This window comes from Pristis pectinata, chromosome 11 (assembly GCF_009764475.1).
Source record: "Pristis pectinata isolate sPriPec2 chromosome 11, sPriPec2.1.pri, whole genome shotgun sequence".
Classification (NCBI taxonomy): domain Eukaryota; kingdom Metazoa; phylum Chordata; class Chondrichthyes; order Rhinopristiformes; family Pristidae; genus Pristis; species Pristis pectinata.
This window is the reverse complement of record NC_067415.1, coordinates 39,751,098-39,768,333: the sequence shown is the minus strand read 5'-3', so window position 1 is coordinate 39,768,333 and position 17,236 is coordinate 39,751,098. Positions and strand designations below refer to the sequence as shown.

The 17,236-nt window shown below is 37.6% G+C and overlaps 1 protein-coding gene across 4 annotated transcripts in view; it reads right to left on the bottom strand.

Annotated features, from left to right (window-relative positions):
• Positions 1-1,668: 1,668 nt before the first annotated feature.
• rev1 (REV1 DNA directed polymerase) overlaps positions 1,669-17,236 on the bottom strand; it is a 67,478-nt gene continuing 51,910 nt past the window's right edge. For 3 of the 4 annotated variants that reach the window (XM_052026764.1, XM_052026765.1, XM_052026766.1), the window contains 6 exons: positions 16,025-16,258; positions 15,815-15,896; positions 14,214-14,401; positions 12,495-12,651; positions 6,194-6,296; positions 1,669-2,092 (listed from right to left, as the gene is read on the bottom strand). In XM_052026764.1, coding sequence (XP_051882724.1) covers positions 1,981-2,092; positions 6,194-6,296; positions 12,495-12,651; positions 14,214-14,401; positions 15,815-15,896; positions 16,025-16,258 — 876 coding nt within the window. In that variant the 3' untranslated portion in view covers positions 1,669-1,980. Of the gene's footprint in view, positions 2,093-3,840; positions 3,979-6,193; positions 6,297-12,494; positions 12,652-14,213; positions 14,402-15,814; positions 15,897-16,024; positions 16,259-17,236 lie in introns of all 4 variants that reach the window. The other variant, XR_007957201.1, reaches the window with a different exon arrangement.

Genomic DNA, 17,236 nt, shown 5'->3' with positions numbered 1-17,236 from the left:
TTTGGAAGTTATGACTTGCAACTGCTATAGTAGATAGGGTTAGGCATCCTCTTGGAATTGAGGATGGCTTGCTTCCACTTTGGTTTTATGGATTCTGAGGGTTCCAATGTGTGAATCACAGATGGGGAAAGAGGGAGCAGATGGTAGATAGTTTGGAATGTGTTATGCTCCTTTTTATGCAGAGCTTCTGTGTGGTCCCAATGCATGGTTCTCAAAACTCAAGGTTCTCAATACATGCCTGAACATTTTTTCCCACTTTAGTCATAGGCCAGAGGTTCCCATGAATTGGGGATATTGAAGGCTTCGAGTACATTCTTGAATCGTGTCTCTGCCTGGCAATCTCCTCCCACAACAGAGCTTGGAAATAGAGTGCCTGTTTCAGGAGTGAGAGGTTGGGCTTGCTATAGCTGATCGAGTACTCAGTGTCTCAATTTTGGGGACAGAATTCAGACTTGGATCATTTAACCTTCCAGTAGATTTGATGTTACGGAGAGGATGGTGGTGATATTTCAGTGCCTTGATGTCCCTTCTGTAGGTAACCTGGGTTTCAGAAGCATTTAAGAAAGCAGGCATCACTGTTGTACAGTAGATCAAGTTTTGTATCAGATCTGGTGTCTTGATCTGCAACTGCCCTTTTCCTAAATCAACCAAAGGCTGTGCTGGCACATTTGAAGCAGTGGCCTTTGCAGAGAGGTGGCTTCTAAGATATGGAAAGTGGTCCATGGTTTCCAGGGTCTTGCTGTGAACCATTATTTTTCAGTGTGGTGCAACAGGGGCAGATTGGTAGAGGAGCTTGGTCTTGCAGCTGTTGTGTAATCTGCAGTGTCTTGTGCTCTATGATGTCTTGGAGCTTGGCCTTCACTATTGAGGTTCAGGTGACCTTGTTACTGAAATGTAGTTGGTATAAGTTGAACAGTTTCCCATTAGTTCTTAAGTTGGGCCCCACAGGAAGTTTGTTGGTGAGGTGCAACATTGCAGCGAAAAAGATTGAGGAAGGTCTTGGGGCAATGACACTGTCTTCCTTAACATGGTCTTCATTGAGATTAGTTCTGTTTACATGCAAACAGTAAAAAGCACGTTTTTCATATTGTCAATAAACAGATGAATAATAGCTAGGACCCCTGGGAGAGCAGACAGGGTTTGACTTCTCAGCTGAGATTTGTGCTTTGGTCCCTGGCACAAACTTTGAACCTGGAAAAGTGGTACCAGCTGAGCCATGGCTGGCACTAATTATGGCTGCATGTCATGACAGCTGCCTAGTGTTCCTACTCACTGTAAACCACCTTTGCTAGAAAAGTGTATATGTAAATTGAGCAGGCCTGGCTCACAAATTGATCAATGTACACAACACCAGGAGTGAGTGGAGTTTTTAAAAAGAAAAATGTGCAAGTTTTCAATTTTAGTTTTTCAAACCTGCTAATTATTTACTGCTTCATTTGTACTTGTTCAGTGTTGGTGTGCAATTATTACAGCAGCTAAATTATATGTACTTATCATAAGAAACATGCAAAATGTTCCCCAATCCCAAGCTGCAAGACTTATACAAAAGCAATTGCATTGACCACAAATATTACATCAAAAGTTTTGGTGACAATATACAATGTCTTCTGTTTTAAAAAAAATTAGATGGGAGTAGACCAAATGTTATGAATTCACGACAAACTTTTTTATTAAATAGAAGTAAACCACTAAAAAACAAACTTATAAACAACAATTTTGTAAACACAATGTATTCTACATACATGATACTTTATACAACACAATTATTTACATGCAACTCCAACAAGAATTTGGCACAATATTTGCCAAGGGGAAAAAAAAAACTACAAAATGTTTCTTCAATATCAGAAATGTTTCATAAAAACACAATGCGTTTCTACCATGCAAATTTTAAGAGCTTCACAAAGGTTTTATGGCACAAGATGAGAGCTCCAGGCTCCAATGTTTTACAGGTTTTAAAAAATCACTAGCAGTGTCTTTTCATGTAAATTTTAACATGCTTCCATAGATTTGTTGCATTACAACCTGAACATTGTCAAGAATGAAGTCAAAAGCCATGTTCCAAAGGGAGTCTGCAGATTGTTGGATTAGCCTGTTAGGGAACAATAAATATAGAAAGTATAATTTTCCTTGCATTATTGTGGTAAAGTGGCTTAAAATAACAATTATGCAGCAGCCAGGAGCAAAAATACATAAGTAACTGCATCAAATTATAAATGACAAAAAAAATCAAGCAAAAATATAAAAACTAAAACAGTGAAATTCTGATCTGAAAAAATATTAATGATTGTTGTAAACCTACATTCAAAATATTAACTCCTTTTTAATTTGTCTATAGGCTTCTTGGTGTGTTGCAGGCATTGAATATTTAATGCAATTCACGATTTTCTACCAAAACCACATTTGTATAGATTTGTTCCCCCACCTCCCCACTTAGAGAATTATAGGTACTGGCAATTAATTTGGAGACAAAAGGGCAGAGCTAGTCAATGCAGCATATGAAACTATGCAAGACCGAGCTCTACTGGCAAGTAGCAATTTCTACTTCCACTTATGAATTATTTTATACATCAATGATGGGTAGTAAATAATAGTTGCATTGGTGTCATGACAGGTTTGAAGATCAGCCAAAGTTGCAATACCAGTGATTACTGTGGACACCTACCTCGCAGTTTGGGTAGATATGCAAATAAGTTCATTTTCTCAACATTAGTACAAAACTGTGGCAGATTTTACCCATGTTTATTTTGTGTACAATAAAAGTTGTTTCAGACTATTAAGAAACCATGAAGCTCCAAGCTTCATCACAGAGTACGAGCAAGGTTTTAAATTATAAGAATGAAAATGAGAGATCAGGAGTTAAGATATTTAATTTGTAATAGTTTAGAATTCAAAAGGAATGAGAAACTCAGGAGTACCAATTACAGGCAAGAGAAGAACTATACAGGATTTTCCTTGCATATCAAGTGCTAAAGTTCAGCAGCCTTCCCAGATATGTGAGCAGAATTCAAAGACTTGGCCCTTAAAGTGAACAGAGGAAGCAAGGGGGAAAATATCTTTGGTATGGAAAAAGAAAACCAAGGTCACTGAAGTTTTAACAATTTGCTTCCATTTGAAGTCAAAGGTGGGAGAGGCCAAAAATATTGATAGAAAAGAACAAAAGGATGGAGTCACCAAAGGTAAAAGGTGGTAGTTGTTGGTTAAATATGAGGAAATAGCATTCCTACAGTACAGAAACAGAACTCCATTGCTCCAAAGGGTAAGGATGGTGTCATAATCTGATTTAGGCTTTGACTGAGGACAAAATACTTGTGTGTGTCAAGGGCATTTTCTTTGAAGAGTATTTGAGATGTTTAGTGTGGAATTGTCACACAACAGGGATAGGTGAGAAGAGGTCATCATTAATGGAGGAATCATGGAATGTACCATTAATAAAGCAATTTGTAAGTTAAAGATTGCTTTGGTGGGGAGCTGGAAAATGGCAACTTTATCTAGAAATGCATCTCAAATGATTTGGAGAATGCCAAGGCACCTTTTCAGAAACTGGTTGATTGGCAAAATATAAACTTCAATTCACCAATATAGATCCTCATGAACGTTTTCAACCCTCAGTGAATCCCAACTAAAGATATTCTTCTACTTCTGGTTCTTCTAGTGCCTTTCTATCATAGATCAAAAGTCAGCAAACTCTAACCTAATACTAATTTCAATGGGGTGGGTGGGGGGGGGGGGGCAGTACTATGATAATTAGCTGTTTATTTTGGTAAAAGTCCCTCTGAGGCAGCACAACAGTGGCAGCAAAATTATCATGTGGCATATATAATGGCAGGAGTCACTTACGCAAATTTCCTGGAATTTCTGCAAAATGATAATAATGGTGTAGCTGTAGATGCACCATTACTATGGCGCAAGCTTTCAGTAAATGCAAGCCCATTGAAGATTAATGGCGTACGACAAGAGTAAGTTTGAAGGCACTACCTTGAGAATAACAAATGTAATACAGTCAGCACCATAAAATTGGACAGAACTTGCAATAATAAATGTTTATGTTGGTCATAGTAAGGAAACAAAAAGGGGAAGTTTCTTCACTCTAATCATTGTGATTTAGACCACAGAAAAATGAGTTGAAGAAATCTACTTTCTCCTTAAAGGAGTCAGCAGATGTAACAATGATGAGAGAACAGTAGCAAAGAGGATTTGCAGAAGTCAGATATGCAAAGGAACCAGAATAGCCAACTGCTGAAAACATTGCAAGACAGCAGTAAAAATACTTCTAAAGCAAAGTTACATTTAGAACTATTTTTCGTGGATTTACAACTGTACGTAAGGTAATGCAGTCTGATCATGGTGCTATGTCCAATATAAAGTATATAAAACAGAACAGACTAGCAACAGTACTGAACCAAGAAGCACTATTAAATCTATTCAAATAGAATATAAATTACTTCAGTGGCACTGATACAATGATCAGGCAAATATGACTGATTATTGGACTGGGAAAAAATACTATAACAAGTCAACTGTTAATCAAAATTTTATATGATGTGGAATATCCTAGAAGATACAGATGAAAGAAGGCAGAAGAGTCTAAAGGTGAGGAGATAAATCCAAGTAAAGAATTGGAATTGAATGCAAGGAAAAGATCTATTCAGGTGAATTACTGAAATGATTAAGGAGATAGATCAATAATTTATCAAAACAAAAGACTGAATTTTATTCAACAATGATCACTGCCAACAGTTACCACAGAAGTTATTAGGAAAGGTAATCTCAGCAGACAAAGTGTTGATTTATCTTAACAAAAATGTTAGTTGTTATGGAGCACCATCAAAAAATAGAACAATTTAGATTTACTATGTTATTTTAGATGGGTATGGCACAATGGGATTTTTAAACAGATGGCATGAATGTTGCGTAGTGTAAAGGGGGGCATAGTTTTAGCTTGAAATAAAGCCTTGCTGTGTATGACAGATGACAATTTAAATGTTTTAGTCCAAACTACAGGAAAGCATCTAGTGCCACAAAAGAGTATTTGTGAATAAACTCCCAGATGTACCATCTCAACAGAGAAAAGAGTTGTTCATTATAAAAAATATTGGGAATTCTATACAAGGGCAACAACAAATTTGTTATTAGTAGATCAGAAATGTCAAGAACATCTTTAAAAGTGTGATGGTGTAACATAGCTGGTTAGCAAAGTGGATTTTTAAACCGTGGACCTGCACTTGAATACTGCCCATGGTGGTGAGAAAAAAACTCAATTTTTTTTGGCTGTGTTCAAAGTGAAATAAGGTTTGTCATTGAGACCAATTTTTGTTTTTATTTAACAAAACTGAAATTATGAAATCGTTCACTGCAACTAGAATATTGCTTCCCTGGCACTAATACAATGATCAAGAGCATAAAATCATCAATTGGTTTGGAATAAATTTTTACAATATTGACATGACTGATCTCTCCTACAATATTATGGACTACTGCACATCAGCTTTCAAAATTGTAGAAGACCCATTTGTTCCTAACTTGTGTTGTTACTCAGAGATCACAGGATTATTACTTTGGGAAAATGGGAAAATTTCAGTATAGGGTCAAGGATCCACATGGCCAATTCATGCTCCTTCCTTTTTTTCCTTATGTTGCAATGGGCTTTTCTGAGGTTGAGCCCTATCTATTTTCTTGAAGGCATCAGAAGTTTGAATCTGTATCTAACTTTAATTGACAAATACGAGTCAAAGAGTGCCCAAATTGGGAAAAGCCCCTCCTGTGCTAATCTTCCAATCTCTATAGCACAAACCAGAAATAAAGAACTGCGTGAGGAACCTGAATCATTAAACTTTTGTGACCGACAATCCTGTGGTGCATCAAGGATAAGAACAAGAAAAAAAGGGGTTCATAATTTAAGAAAAATAATTTTACATTAGAACAAATTTAATTTCACATAGCCAGAAGCAATTCCACTCTGGGGACATCATGATTTATGAAATCTGAATTTACATCCCCACAAACAACAGAGTCAAAATGTATGCAACTGTTATGGCAACATACAAAAATCATGAACCAAACTCTGGCTGATTATAAAATAGTTTACAGTTCAGCAAATAAATACAATTCATGTATAAGCAGATCATAATTTTAATAAGTATACTTGAGCTGGATATTATAGTAAACACATCTTGACAGATAAATATATTACCTTTTCATGTACTTAATAACGAGGTCCAACTTTTCCAGATCTTTTTCTTCAATGAGATCAGTGCAATACTTAACAACCTGCAGAATGTCCTCTTCCACTGGTTCTATACAAAAAAACAGAGAAATTAGAGCGTTAACAGAAATCCATGTTCAAATACATTTTGTTTGTCAAGGGCAATGCACTCTTTGTATCATCTTTCTCTCTAAAATACTAATTACCATGTCCAAGTCACGTATTAATTTTCTGAAACCACTGTGGCTGCTACTTGAAACAAATTTAACAAAATGAATAGCCTGCACTACTTCTCCCATCTTAACATCTAAATAATGCTACTGCAACTGTGCATCTAAATGCTGTGCCATGTAGTGATGAACTTCATTCATCCCCAGTCTTTATCAGTACACTGCCAAACTGTAGTCAACCACGTTCTGAGTTGTGGGGTAAACTCTGTGGAAGAGGAATGACTGCACAGCATTATATATTGAATAGAAATGGGTTCATCTTAATTTTATTAAACCAGGAGTTTCCTGCATCATCAGACCAACTGATATTGTATACTGAGCTCTCAAGTGCAGAGGAGCTACAAAAAAACTTTCAAAACGCACATCAGTGAGGCACTTTGAGTATGAGAGACATCCATTAATCCCACTGCCCGGAAGCTAGTCCACAGCCCTCTATGCTCATGCGATTCAAGTGTTCATCGAGACATTTCTTAAATGTTGTAATGACCCATTGTCAACCACTCTCACAGACAGTGCATTCCAGGTACTTACCACTCTCTGGTTAAGGATCCCTCATATCCCCTCCAATTCTCTTCCCCCTTACTCTAAACCCATGTCCTTTATTTTTTATCTACCGTTAATATGAAGAAAAATTTCTGCCATCTACCCTATCTATACCTCTCATAATTTTATATATTTCAATCATATCCCTTCTTAACCTCTTCCACTCTGGGGAGAACAGTCCTAGCTTTTCCAGTCACGTCTCATAACTGAACTGCTCCATCCCATGCAACATCCTAGTGAATCTCTTCTGCATCCTCTTTAGCGCAATCACATCCTTCCTATACTTTGGTGACCAGAACTGCACGCAGTACTCCAGTTGAGGTCTGAACGAGGTTTTATAAAGTTGGAGCATAACTCCCTATTTCTGTATTCAATGAAGGCCAGTATCCTATCTGCCTTCCTAACCATATTGTTTACCTTTATTGCCACCTTCACGGTTTTATGATCTTGTACTCCAACATCCCTCCATTCATCAATACTTCCCAAGACCCCACCATTCACGGTGAATGTCCTAGCCTCATTAATTCCACCAAAATGTATCACCTCACATTTGTTTGGATTAAACTCTGCCATTTTTCAGCCCATTTCACCAACCCATCAATATCCCTTTGCAGCCAAAGACTACCTTCCACTATTAACAACTCCGCCAATCTTTGTGCCATCCACACACTTACTGATCCTGCCTCCCAGATCCACATCCAAGTCATTCATGCATATTACAAACAACAAAGTTCCCAGCACTGATCCTTGTGGGATACCACTAGTCACAGGCATCCAATCATAAAAACAACCCTCTACCATCATCCTCTGTCTCCTAATACCAAGCCAATTTGGATCCAGTTTGCCAACTTGCCCTGGATCCCATTTCTTTGACAAGGTCCCACATGGGAAACTGATTCAAAGGCTTTACTGAAGTCCATGTAAATCACATCGATTTCCCTGCCCTCATCGATATATCTGCCCTATATCTCATGATATATCTCATCTCATGATATATCTCTTCAAAGAATTCAATCAAATTGGTCAGACAGGATCTGCCCTTAACAAAGTTGTGTTGGCTACCTGTGATTAGTCCCTGCTTTTCCAAGTGATCATTAATCCTCTCCCTCAGATTTTGTTTTACAGTATCTTTCCTACCACTGATGTTAGGCTCACAGGTCTAAATTTACCAGGCCTTTCCCTGCTGCCTTTCTTGAAAAGGAGGATCACGTCTGCTGTCCTCTAGTCATCTGGTACCTCATATGTCTCCAGCGAACATTTTAAAATCTTAGCCAGAGTCCCAGCAAACTCTTCCCTTGCCTCCAGCAGCAGACCGGGATAAATCCCATCCGATCCTGGGGATTTATCCACCTTTAAGCCTGCCAAGGCATAAAGTACCTCCTCTTTATTTATGGAGGCCTGCCCGAGACTTACAACAACCCCTTCACTGAATTGTCCAACTACAAAGTCTGTTTCTTTTGAGAATACCGATGAAAAGTATTCATTTCAGACCTCATACCTTCTGGCTTCAGCACAGATCGCCCCTGTTGTCCCTAATGGGCCCTACTTTTTGAAGATGAAAAACACTATCATGCTGGAGGAACTCAGCAGGCCAGGCAGAATCCATGGAGAAAAAGGGAAGCTCAATATATAGGAGGGAAAAGCAGAGCAGGGATAGGTGGACAGGGCACAAGGTGGTGATAGGCAGGTGCAGGGGAGGAGGGGAGAGCAGATCCACCGGGGGATGGGTCAAAGGTAAGGAGAGAAAGGAAAAAAAGGGGAGGGGTAGAAAAAGAGAGATAGGCAAAGAAAGGGAGGAAGAGAAGAATCATGGTGGGGGGGGAGGGGGGGTTGTGGGGATTACTTAAAGCGGGAGAATTCAATGTTCATGCTGTTAGGTTGTCTTTCCTATCTTCAGTCCTGAAGAAGGGTTCTGACCCGAAACGTTGACCGCCTGCTTTTCTCCACGGATGCTGCCTGGCCTGCTGAGTTCCTCCAGCATCATCGTGTTTTTCATCTAGATTCCAACATCTGCAGTCCTTTGTTTCTCCGGGCCCTACTTTTTTCCTGGTTATCCTTTGCCCTTGATATACTTATGGAATGCCTTTGGATTTACCTTAATCCTGTCTGCCAACAATTTCTTGTGACCCTTCTTTACCTTCCTAATTTCCTTTTTAAGCATCTCCCTACATTTCTTACACTCTTGACAGGCCTCCCCCATCATTAGTTCTTTATGCCCATCATATGCTTCCTTTTTTCTCTTCACCCAACCGTCCATATTCCTCGACATCCAGGGTTCCCTATATTGTTACCCCTGGCTTTTTCCTTGACAGAAACGTGTTGGCTTTACAGGATTGATGTGGGAATGATGTTATCCTTTGCTGGGGCATCCAGAAGCAATAGTCAGTCTCAAAATAAGGGTTGACCATTCAGGACAGAGATGCCAAGAAATTTCTTAAGCGTGGGAGTGAATCTTTGGAATTCTCTACCATAAAGGGTTTTAGAATCTCAGTCAGTGGTCATTTCAAGGAAGTGACAAATAGATTTTTAGGTATTAAGGACTTCAAAGAATATGGTGTGGATTCAAGGAGGGGATACCAAGCCAAAGGGTCACTCATGATTTTAATAAATGGTCGCGAAGACGTGAGGGGCCAACCGACCTATGCCTGCTTCCTTATCTTAAATTCATATGTTCTGCTCACTCACATATACAACCTATTGATTGGTTCCTGTTTACTCTTTTAGTTGAGAAATAATACGGGAAGTAAAAGGAACACTGTCAAATCGTCAACATTTTCAAACAGCAACCTGCACTGAATCCCTGATGCTATTTTGTTTTTTCCAATATTACTTTAAACCTAACGATCTTTCAAGATATTAGAGCTTGCAAGATTGACAGAAGGTAATCTAGTACACTACATCTTGTCATGGATTTTTGGGTATTTTGAATAACATAAAAGATTTTCTTTTTAATTTTGCTGAGGAGATTATTTCAAGCAGTATAAACCAAAAACCTTCTCTGATATTTGTTCCAAATTTGTTTTTGTAATTAATTTCCATTTACACCCACAGATCCTTAACTTTTAGGTACTGGTGTAATAAGCTCGGTTTACCTTATCTATAACATCCATACCTTTTAAACTTTAAATGTGATTTTTATGACTACCCCCCATCTTACCCAATCCTTTAGCCACCTTCACAAAGTCCTACAATAGTATTTTGCTTAATGAGAGATCTGTTCTCCTTCCTTCTTATTTAGAAATACATTAAGTAAAAATTTAGTGAGGAGGCAAGAATTGTTCCATGACTCTGAGCTCTAATAACGTTAGTGAAAGATTCATCACCAGATTGATGTGTAATGCATTTAATTTGTGAAAAATCCACAATACTTCTGTTCTTGAGATAAGTAGGGAGTTTTTAGAATAAATGGAAAAAGTTTCAGTTTTAAGAGATCATGAAATCTTGCATAGAATGAGGTAACATCAATGAGAACCACAGTCCATTGGAGTATTTTATTTCACAGTTTAACTTTCATTCAAATATTTCTAGCATTGAGGTTAACTAGCAGAAATGAAAGGAAGACTCTGCAAAGGGACAAGGAAATTATTTCCTTCAGTGATGAAAAATATACATTTTTTGGATTTATTGGGTTAAACATTTACAAATTTCTGAGCACAAATTCAACGTGTAAGTGCTGTATATTTTGTTTTCATATCAATCTTCAATAGTTTCTTGTAATATCTTATATTAATAGTAGTTCCTGTATTTACATCATCTTATTTGTAGAATTTACTCACAAGAACACAAGAAAATAGGAGCAGGATACTCAGCAGGCCCTCAAGTCTGCCCTGCCATTCAATATGATCATGGCTGATCTATGCTGACCTCAACTCTTCCGTGCCCGTTTCCCCATAACTCGCAATGCCTCAATCTTAGTTACTCAGTCTTAATAAAGATTTAATAGTGTTCTAGCTTGTGCTATTCTATGAACCTTAAGTAGTTTATCCGTTCTGACAGGGCGAGACAGAACACTAAGAATAAGTGTATAGTAAAACTCTGATAATCTGGCACACTGGGACTTTGGTAGTGTTGATGAGGCAGACTTTTTCCTCAGAGGATCAAGAGTCTTTGGAATTCTCTTCCTCAAAAGCTAGTGGTAGCAGAGCCTTTGAATATTTTTAAGGCACAGTTAGACAGATTTGTGATAAGCAAGGGAGAGAGTTACCATGGCTGGTCAGAAATGCAGAATTGAGGTTACAATCAGATCAGCCCTGATCTTACTAAATGGTGGAGCCGGCTGGAAGGACTGATTGGCCTACTCCCACTCCTCAAGTTTGTGTTCAAGGAGCGACCACATTCTCAAAGGCAATTCAAGTTACTCAATAACTACTTAATCTCATGAATCAATTTATCATGTAAAACATTCAAATAATTGTGTCAGTACATGCTGTGGTGCTACTGAGTGAACAAAAAAGAGCAGGAGTCCATTACAAAACTTGAACTTAACCAGCTATTCTGTTTCCTAGTTCCCATTTCCCAGAAATTTGGAAGGGAGCCTTTGCTGCTTATCACACGTTATCTCCTCTGGCACATACAGTAGTAAAAATAAGAAACAATTTATGAGATAGACAAAGGGGGCAGGCCACTGCCTCACAGCCCTGGTGACCCACATTCAATCCTCACCCCCAGTGCTCTGTGTAGAGTTTGCACATTTTCCCTGTAACTGAGGGGTTTTCCCCTGGAAGCCTCCTACGTCAGCTCACCACACAAATCTATGTAAAATCATAGAAATCATACAACAGTACAGCACAATACAGGCCCTTCAGCCCACAATGTTGTGCCGCCCTTTAAACCTCGCCTTAGACTATCTAACCTCTACCTCCCCCATATCCCTCTATTTTAAATTTCTCCATATGCTTATCCAGCAATCCCTTAAATTTGACCGATGTACCTGCCTCCACCACCACCTTTGTTATTTATCTTTGTTAGTTCTAGACTTTGACAATTACAAGAATCTCCTGTCAGGAACACCGAACTTCCACCTTCAATAAACTTCAGCTCATCCAAGTCTCTACCTGTCTATGTCCTAATTGCCCTTCCCTACTTAGAATTTGCTCAAGCCCTTCAATCCAGAGGTAACTATGCTTCTCCAGTTGCAGACTCTTGCAATCTCCTTTTTAATTGCACTACTATGGATGATTGTAACTTCAACTGCTACAGGCCTAAAGCTCTGGATGCCTCAAACTTCTCCACCTTACTATCTCTCTTTCAATCTTTCTCATGCACCTTAAAATCTTGGAATTTATCTTTGGTTTTCTGTATTATTTCCCTTATGTGGCTAAATGTCAAAGACTATTTGATTCTGCATGCATGAAACACTTTAGGGAGATTTTACTTGTAAAAGATGCTGCATGTAATTGCAGCATGTCACATGTGCAGTGGTTTCCTATTTTACATTATTTTGTGAACAATTTTGGTTTGGAAACTAAACTCTGGCTTAAGTCATCAGGGTGCTATTGTCATTATTTTAGACATACCTCCAATTGTTGTAACCCATTCTTTTAGAAGTGACTTTACATCTTTCAGTTCATAGGCTCCAGCAAGGTTAGCTCTCAGATACACTGAGTCAGCACAAATTTCATGCTGTGAGGTTGCATTAGTCTGATGGTCGGATGTGGAAGCAATAGGATCACCCTGTAAAGCAAATAAAAACTCGTCACTTTGAATAAATTACAAAATAGCTCACTAATATTTCAGCAACTGATTAATTCTAAGATGACAGAATGGTACAGTGGCTAAAACAATACTTGGAAGCAAGATGGTATAATTAGTTTAGATCCATAATCTGTATAAGTTATATTAGTAAAAATATAATTAGAACTGTATGCACACATCTGCTGTTTTCTAAGATTAGGCTTTTTATTTGAATTGCAATGAACATAAGAAACAGGAGGAAATAAAGAGAGTAAATGACAGCTGATATGACCTTGGTATCAACTCCACTTTTCTGTCTGTACCCCACAATCCCTAACTTTTCTATAGTCCAAGAAACTATCTTGGCCTTTAATACTTTCAGTGATCCAGTTTTCATAGCTCCTGAGATCAAGAATTCCAAAGATTCATGATCGCTGAGATAAGAAATTCCTCCTTATCTCAGACCTGAATGAATGACCACCTACATGCTAATTTTGTATTTCATATGAGGACACCTACGTAAATCCCTCTTTGCAACAGTATTCTGTAGTCTCTGTCCATTTAAACAACATTCTGCTTTTATATTTTTTCTACCAAAACAGTTAACCTCACAATTCCCACATTTTACTTCACCTGCCAAATTTTTACCCACATATTTCACCTATCTATATACCTTTGTAGAATTTTTGCATCCTCTTCATAACTTTACTTCCCACCAATATTTGTGACATCAGAAAATCTGGCTACAACACACTTGGTCCCTTCAAGTATGCCATGAACATATCATAAATAGTTGAGGTCTCGGCACTGATCTCTGTGGCAACCCACTATCTATAGCTTGCCAATCTGAGAATGGTCCACTTATTTTGACTGTTTTCTGTTAGCCAGCCAATCTTCTATCCAGGCTAACATATTATTAGCTGCTACCTTATGCAGTGGCCTTTTATGGTGTCACCCAAATTAACATTTGCTGGAAAGCCAAATATCATTCAACTACTGGTTCCCCTTTATCCACCTGCTTGTTACATCTGCAAAAAATTCTAATAAACTTGTCAAACATGACTTGGCTTTCATAAAAAAATTCTGATTCTGGTTATTTGTGTTATGATCTTCTAAATGTCCTATTACTTCCTTAATAAAAGATAAAAGATTCCAACATTTTCCTCATTGACAGATGTCAGTATTCCTACTTTCTCTCTCCTTTTTTTCCTTGAACAGGGGCATTATATTTTGATTCTGCTGTGACCTTTCAGAAATGAGGGAACTTTGGAATATCATACTCACTGCCAGCATTCCTAAACCGTAAGAAAACACAAAAGATTTGGAATATTGTCTGCTACATGAATGGTTCTTGAAAATTTAGACAAAACACACTCAGCTTGTATAACAAATAAGGCTCCCACAGTCAGAATATCATAAAAAAGGGGACTGGAACAGACTTAGCAGCTTTAGGTGCAAGACTAAACAAAATTATTTCTCTATATTAAAATAAATTATTCAGCAAGTGTAAAACTAGACATAATTTACTATTGAACGATATTTAGTGAACAGCACAACATTACCTGAAATTTTTCTTTGTCTTGGTGTTCATGTCGAATCAAGTCAGGCAGTACTTTATGTGGATTGACCATTAACTTATTTTTAAGAGGACTTAGAGATTTAATAGGACTGGTATGATTCTTCTTTTTAAACCGTTTCTTTGATTTTTCAGGAAGCGGGTTCTTCAACTGTACCAACTGATTTTTCATGCCTAAAACAGTAAGAAATAAGTATTTCACCACTTCCTTAAAGATCACCCCCACAACCCTCCAGAGACACTTCATACAGTTTAGTAGCTTTACCTGCCACTCAGTCACTACAAAAGCTTCAAGTTCTATCCACTTTCTTCCTACAGCCAAATTCCTTAACCTTTAAAGTTACATGCCCTACCATCTAAGCAAATCACCAAAATGAACAATCATTTTGCTCCCTTGTCATTTTCTGGACCATCATCTACCACAACCCTCATTTCTAAAACTAAATGAAATGTGGGTTGAATGGCCAAATTGCATTCTCTACATAGGCTCATATATGCAAGGATGTCTCTTGGGTAAAGCAGTGCAATGTGACGAACATCTGGAACGGTATACCAAGAAAATGACCCAAAAAAAGAAATCTCACTCCCAATGTGCCCCAGAGGCACCTGTGAATCTCTACTGCTGTCCCCATGCTGATTCTGATAAACAGAGGAAGGGATGGCCCCACATGTAAGCACCGTCAACACTGCTACCAGAAATATTTAATACTGCTTAAACTGTCACATACAATTCATTGTGATTTTCCAGTTATCATTAACTAGATTTATTAAATATAACTTTAAAGAAAAATATAAAGATATAGCCATATAGAAAGACGGAAGAGTAAGCAGCTTATACTGTTGAAATGTCACTCTAAAGGCAACAACTAGTTAAAAGTGATACAAGGAGAGAAACCTTTGAGGCTAACTCTAGTTCAAAAAAACCCAGCAACAAATGGATATTTAGGTTAATGCATTCCTTAGCAAATTTTCTTCAAATGTTATCTAGTTGTTTAAAGATGGAGGGGATTGATAAAATAGTTCTCATAAATATTGATGTCATTATCTTCAAATTGTATTGATTTCTCCTCTTTCTCCTGACAATGATACGTAGTTAGATTGTGCATCTGTGAATAGTTTATTGTAACATTTGAAAAATAAAAATTTTAATACAAACAAGTTCATAACTTTTTAAATATTTGCTCCTTGGACTTGGACCTGGGTCAACAGCAGGCCAAAATGGCAAGCAGTAATCCTGCCCTGCCACATTCCCTTAGCGTAGCCAACAACATTTCAAACTTCTGCCTGTAAATTCACAGACCAGGTAAATTTTATTAAATTAGATTATATTTATGAATATTCACATATATTCGTGTTTCGTAAACATGCATGACAACTATGTCACTTTATAATCTCCTTGCATCTTACTTCTTCTGAAATGTCATTCATTTCTCCCTCGTGTTTATCCATTTATAAAATTATATTCAATGAAGATAAATATGCAAAATTACATTTTAACCTGCCAGTATTGAAAAAAGAAATCAGAAAATTAAGAGACTGTACTGGAATTAATATTATAAATAACTCCAGTTTTACTAGCATTCTCACCTTGTCGATGTCTTTGATCATAAGCAGTTTTTAGTTCTTCTTGTACATCAGGGGGAAGAGCAGCAAAAACCTCAGGATCAACCTGAAAACACAATACCCTGAATACTAAATCCTTTTTACGTGATGAAGATTTGATCAATTGCACAAATGCAGCAATTTGTTCATTAAGATTTACAAAGATCTGAAGTACAACAATAACAGGCACTGTACCTGTGAAAAGGCTGGGAGGGCTACAATCATTCCAGCAGTACTGCTTGGTTCCTGAGCTCCTGGCAACTCGAGAATCAGTGTCCCCATTGACGCAGGTACATGTCCTGTGGCATTGCCTCTCACTGACTCTTTGACACGGATGTCAGTAAAACTGGGCTGCTGTCGAGCTGAGAATGTCTGCTCCACCTGCTCTCTTATATCTGGAGGAAGTGCTGCCAAAACGGTAGGATCTATCTAAAAAAAGAGAAAACCATCATATTACTCTTTTAAAAATGTTTGTGTGAGCTCTTTTTCTAAAAGTTTTAGTTTTCAAATTTTTGGTGCACCAACTACTTAATAGCTATGTTAGCAGTGTATATGAATAATAAAAACCTAAAAAAAAACAAAACTATACAACAAATTTCTCAAAGCATTATCCAAAGAATAAAGCACTTACTTTCAGTACTTAAACAGAAAATTATGCAATTTTCTTTTAAAATTGTCATTGACACTTTGACTACAGAATTTCATGCCCAATATGAAAAATACTGTATTAATAATTCACCATACTTCAAAAATTAAAATGTTTACATCTACACATGCTCTAAATTCCACCTGACTTCCAGTGTAAAAGGTATACAGAGATGTATACAGAATGCTGAAAAGGTTATTCTGTAGATAGAAGGGTTAACTTGTCCCTGAGTGAATGACCACATAAATTTGCTTTTAGAGATCCACTAATCTGGTTTCAAAGTAGGCTGGTACATTTCACCTCAGTACCTCTCAGAATGTTGGGCAAGGTTCCTCCTCCTGATAGCTATCTGGTAACCAGTGTTGAAAGTGTGTGAAAAAGGGTGTCAGACATGGAAATAAATAAGACTTGTCCCAACAGTTTAATATCTTGTTGCGCTCTCTCTCAAGGTTCACAGATAAGCAACAGTCACTTGGGCAAGGTACCAAGGGAATTTTCCCTTGGAAGTGAGTCTGTGTTTTCAGGCAAAAAAAAAGAGGAAAAAAAATGATAGCGAAGCTTAAAAAAGGAAATACATCATACTGTTTTTGACGAACACTGAAAAAATGAGTTGGAATGGGCTATCAATTTTTCATTAGGTAGGGTGCCATAAATAAGAATTACAATAAACTTTTCCAGAACAATGAACTCTCAAAAAACAAAAGATGAAACCAATAAAAAAAAATCTAATGCTGGGCTCTCCTTTCCTGAATAGGATGTCC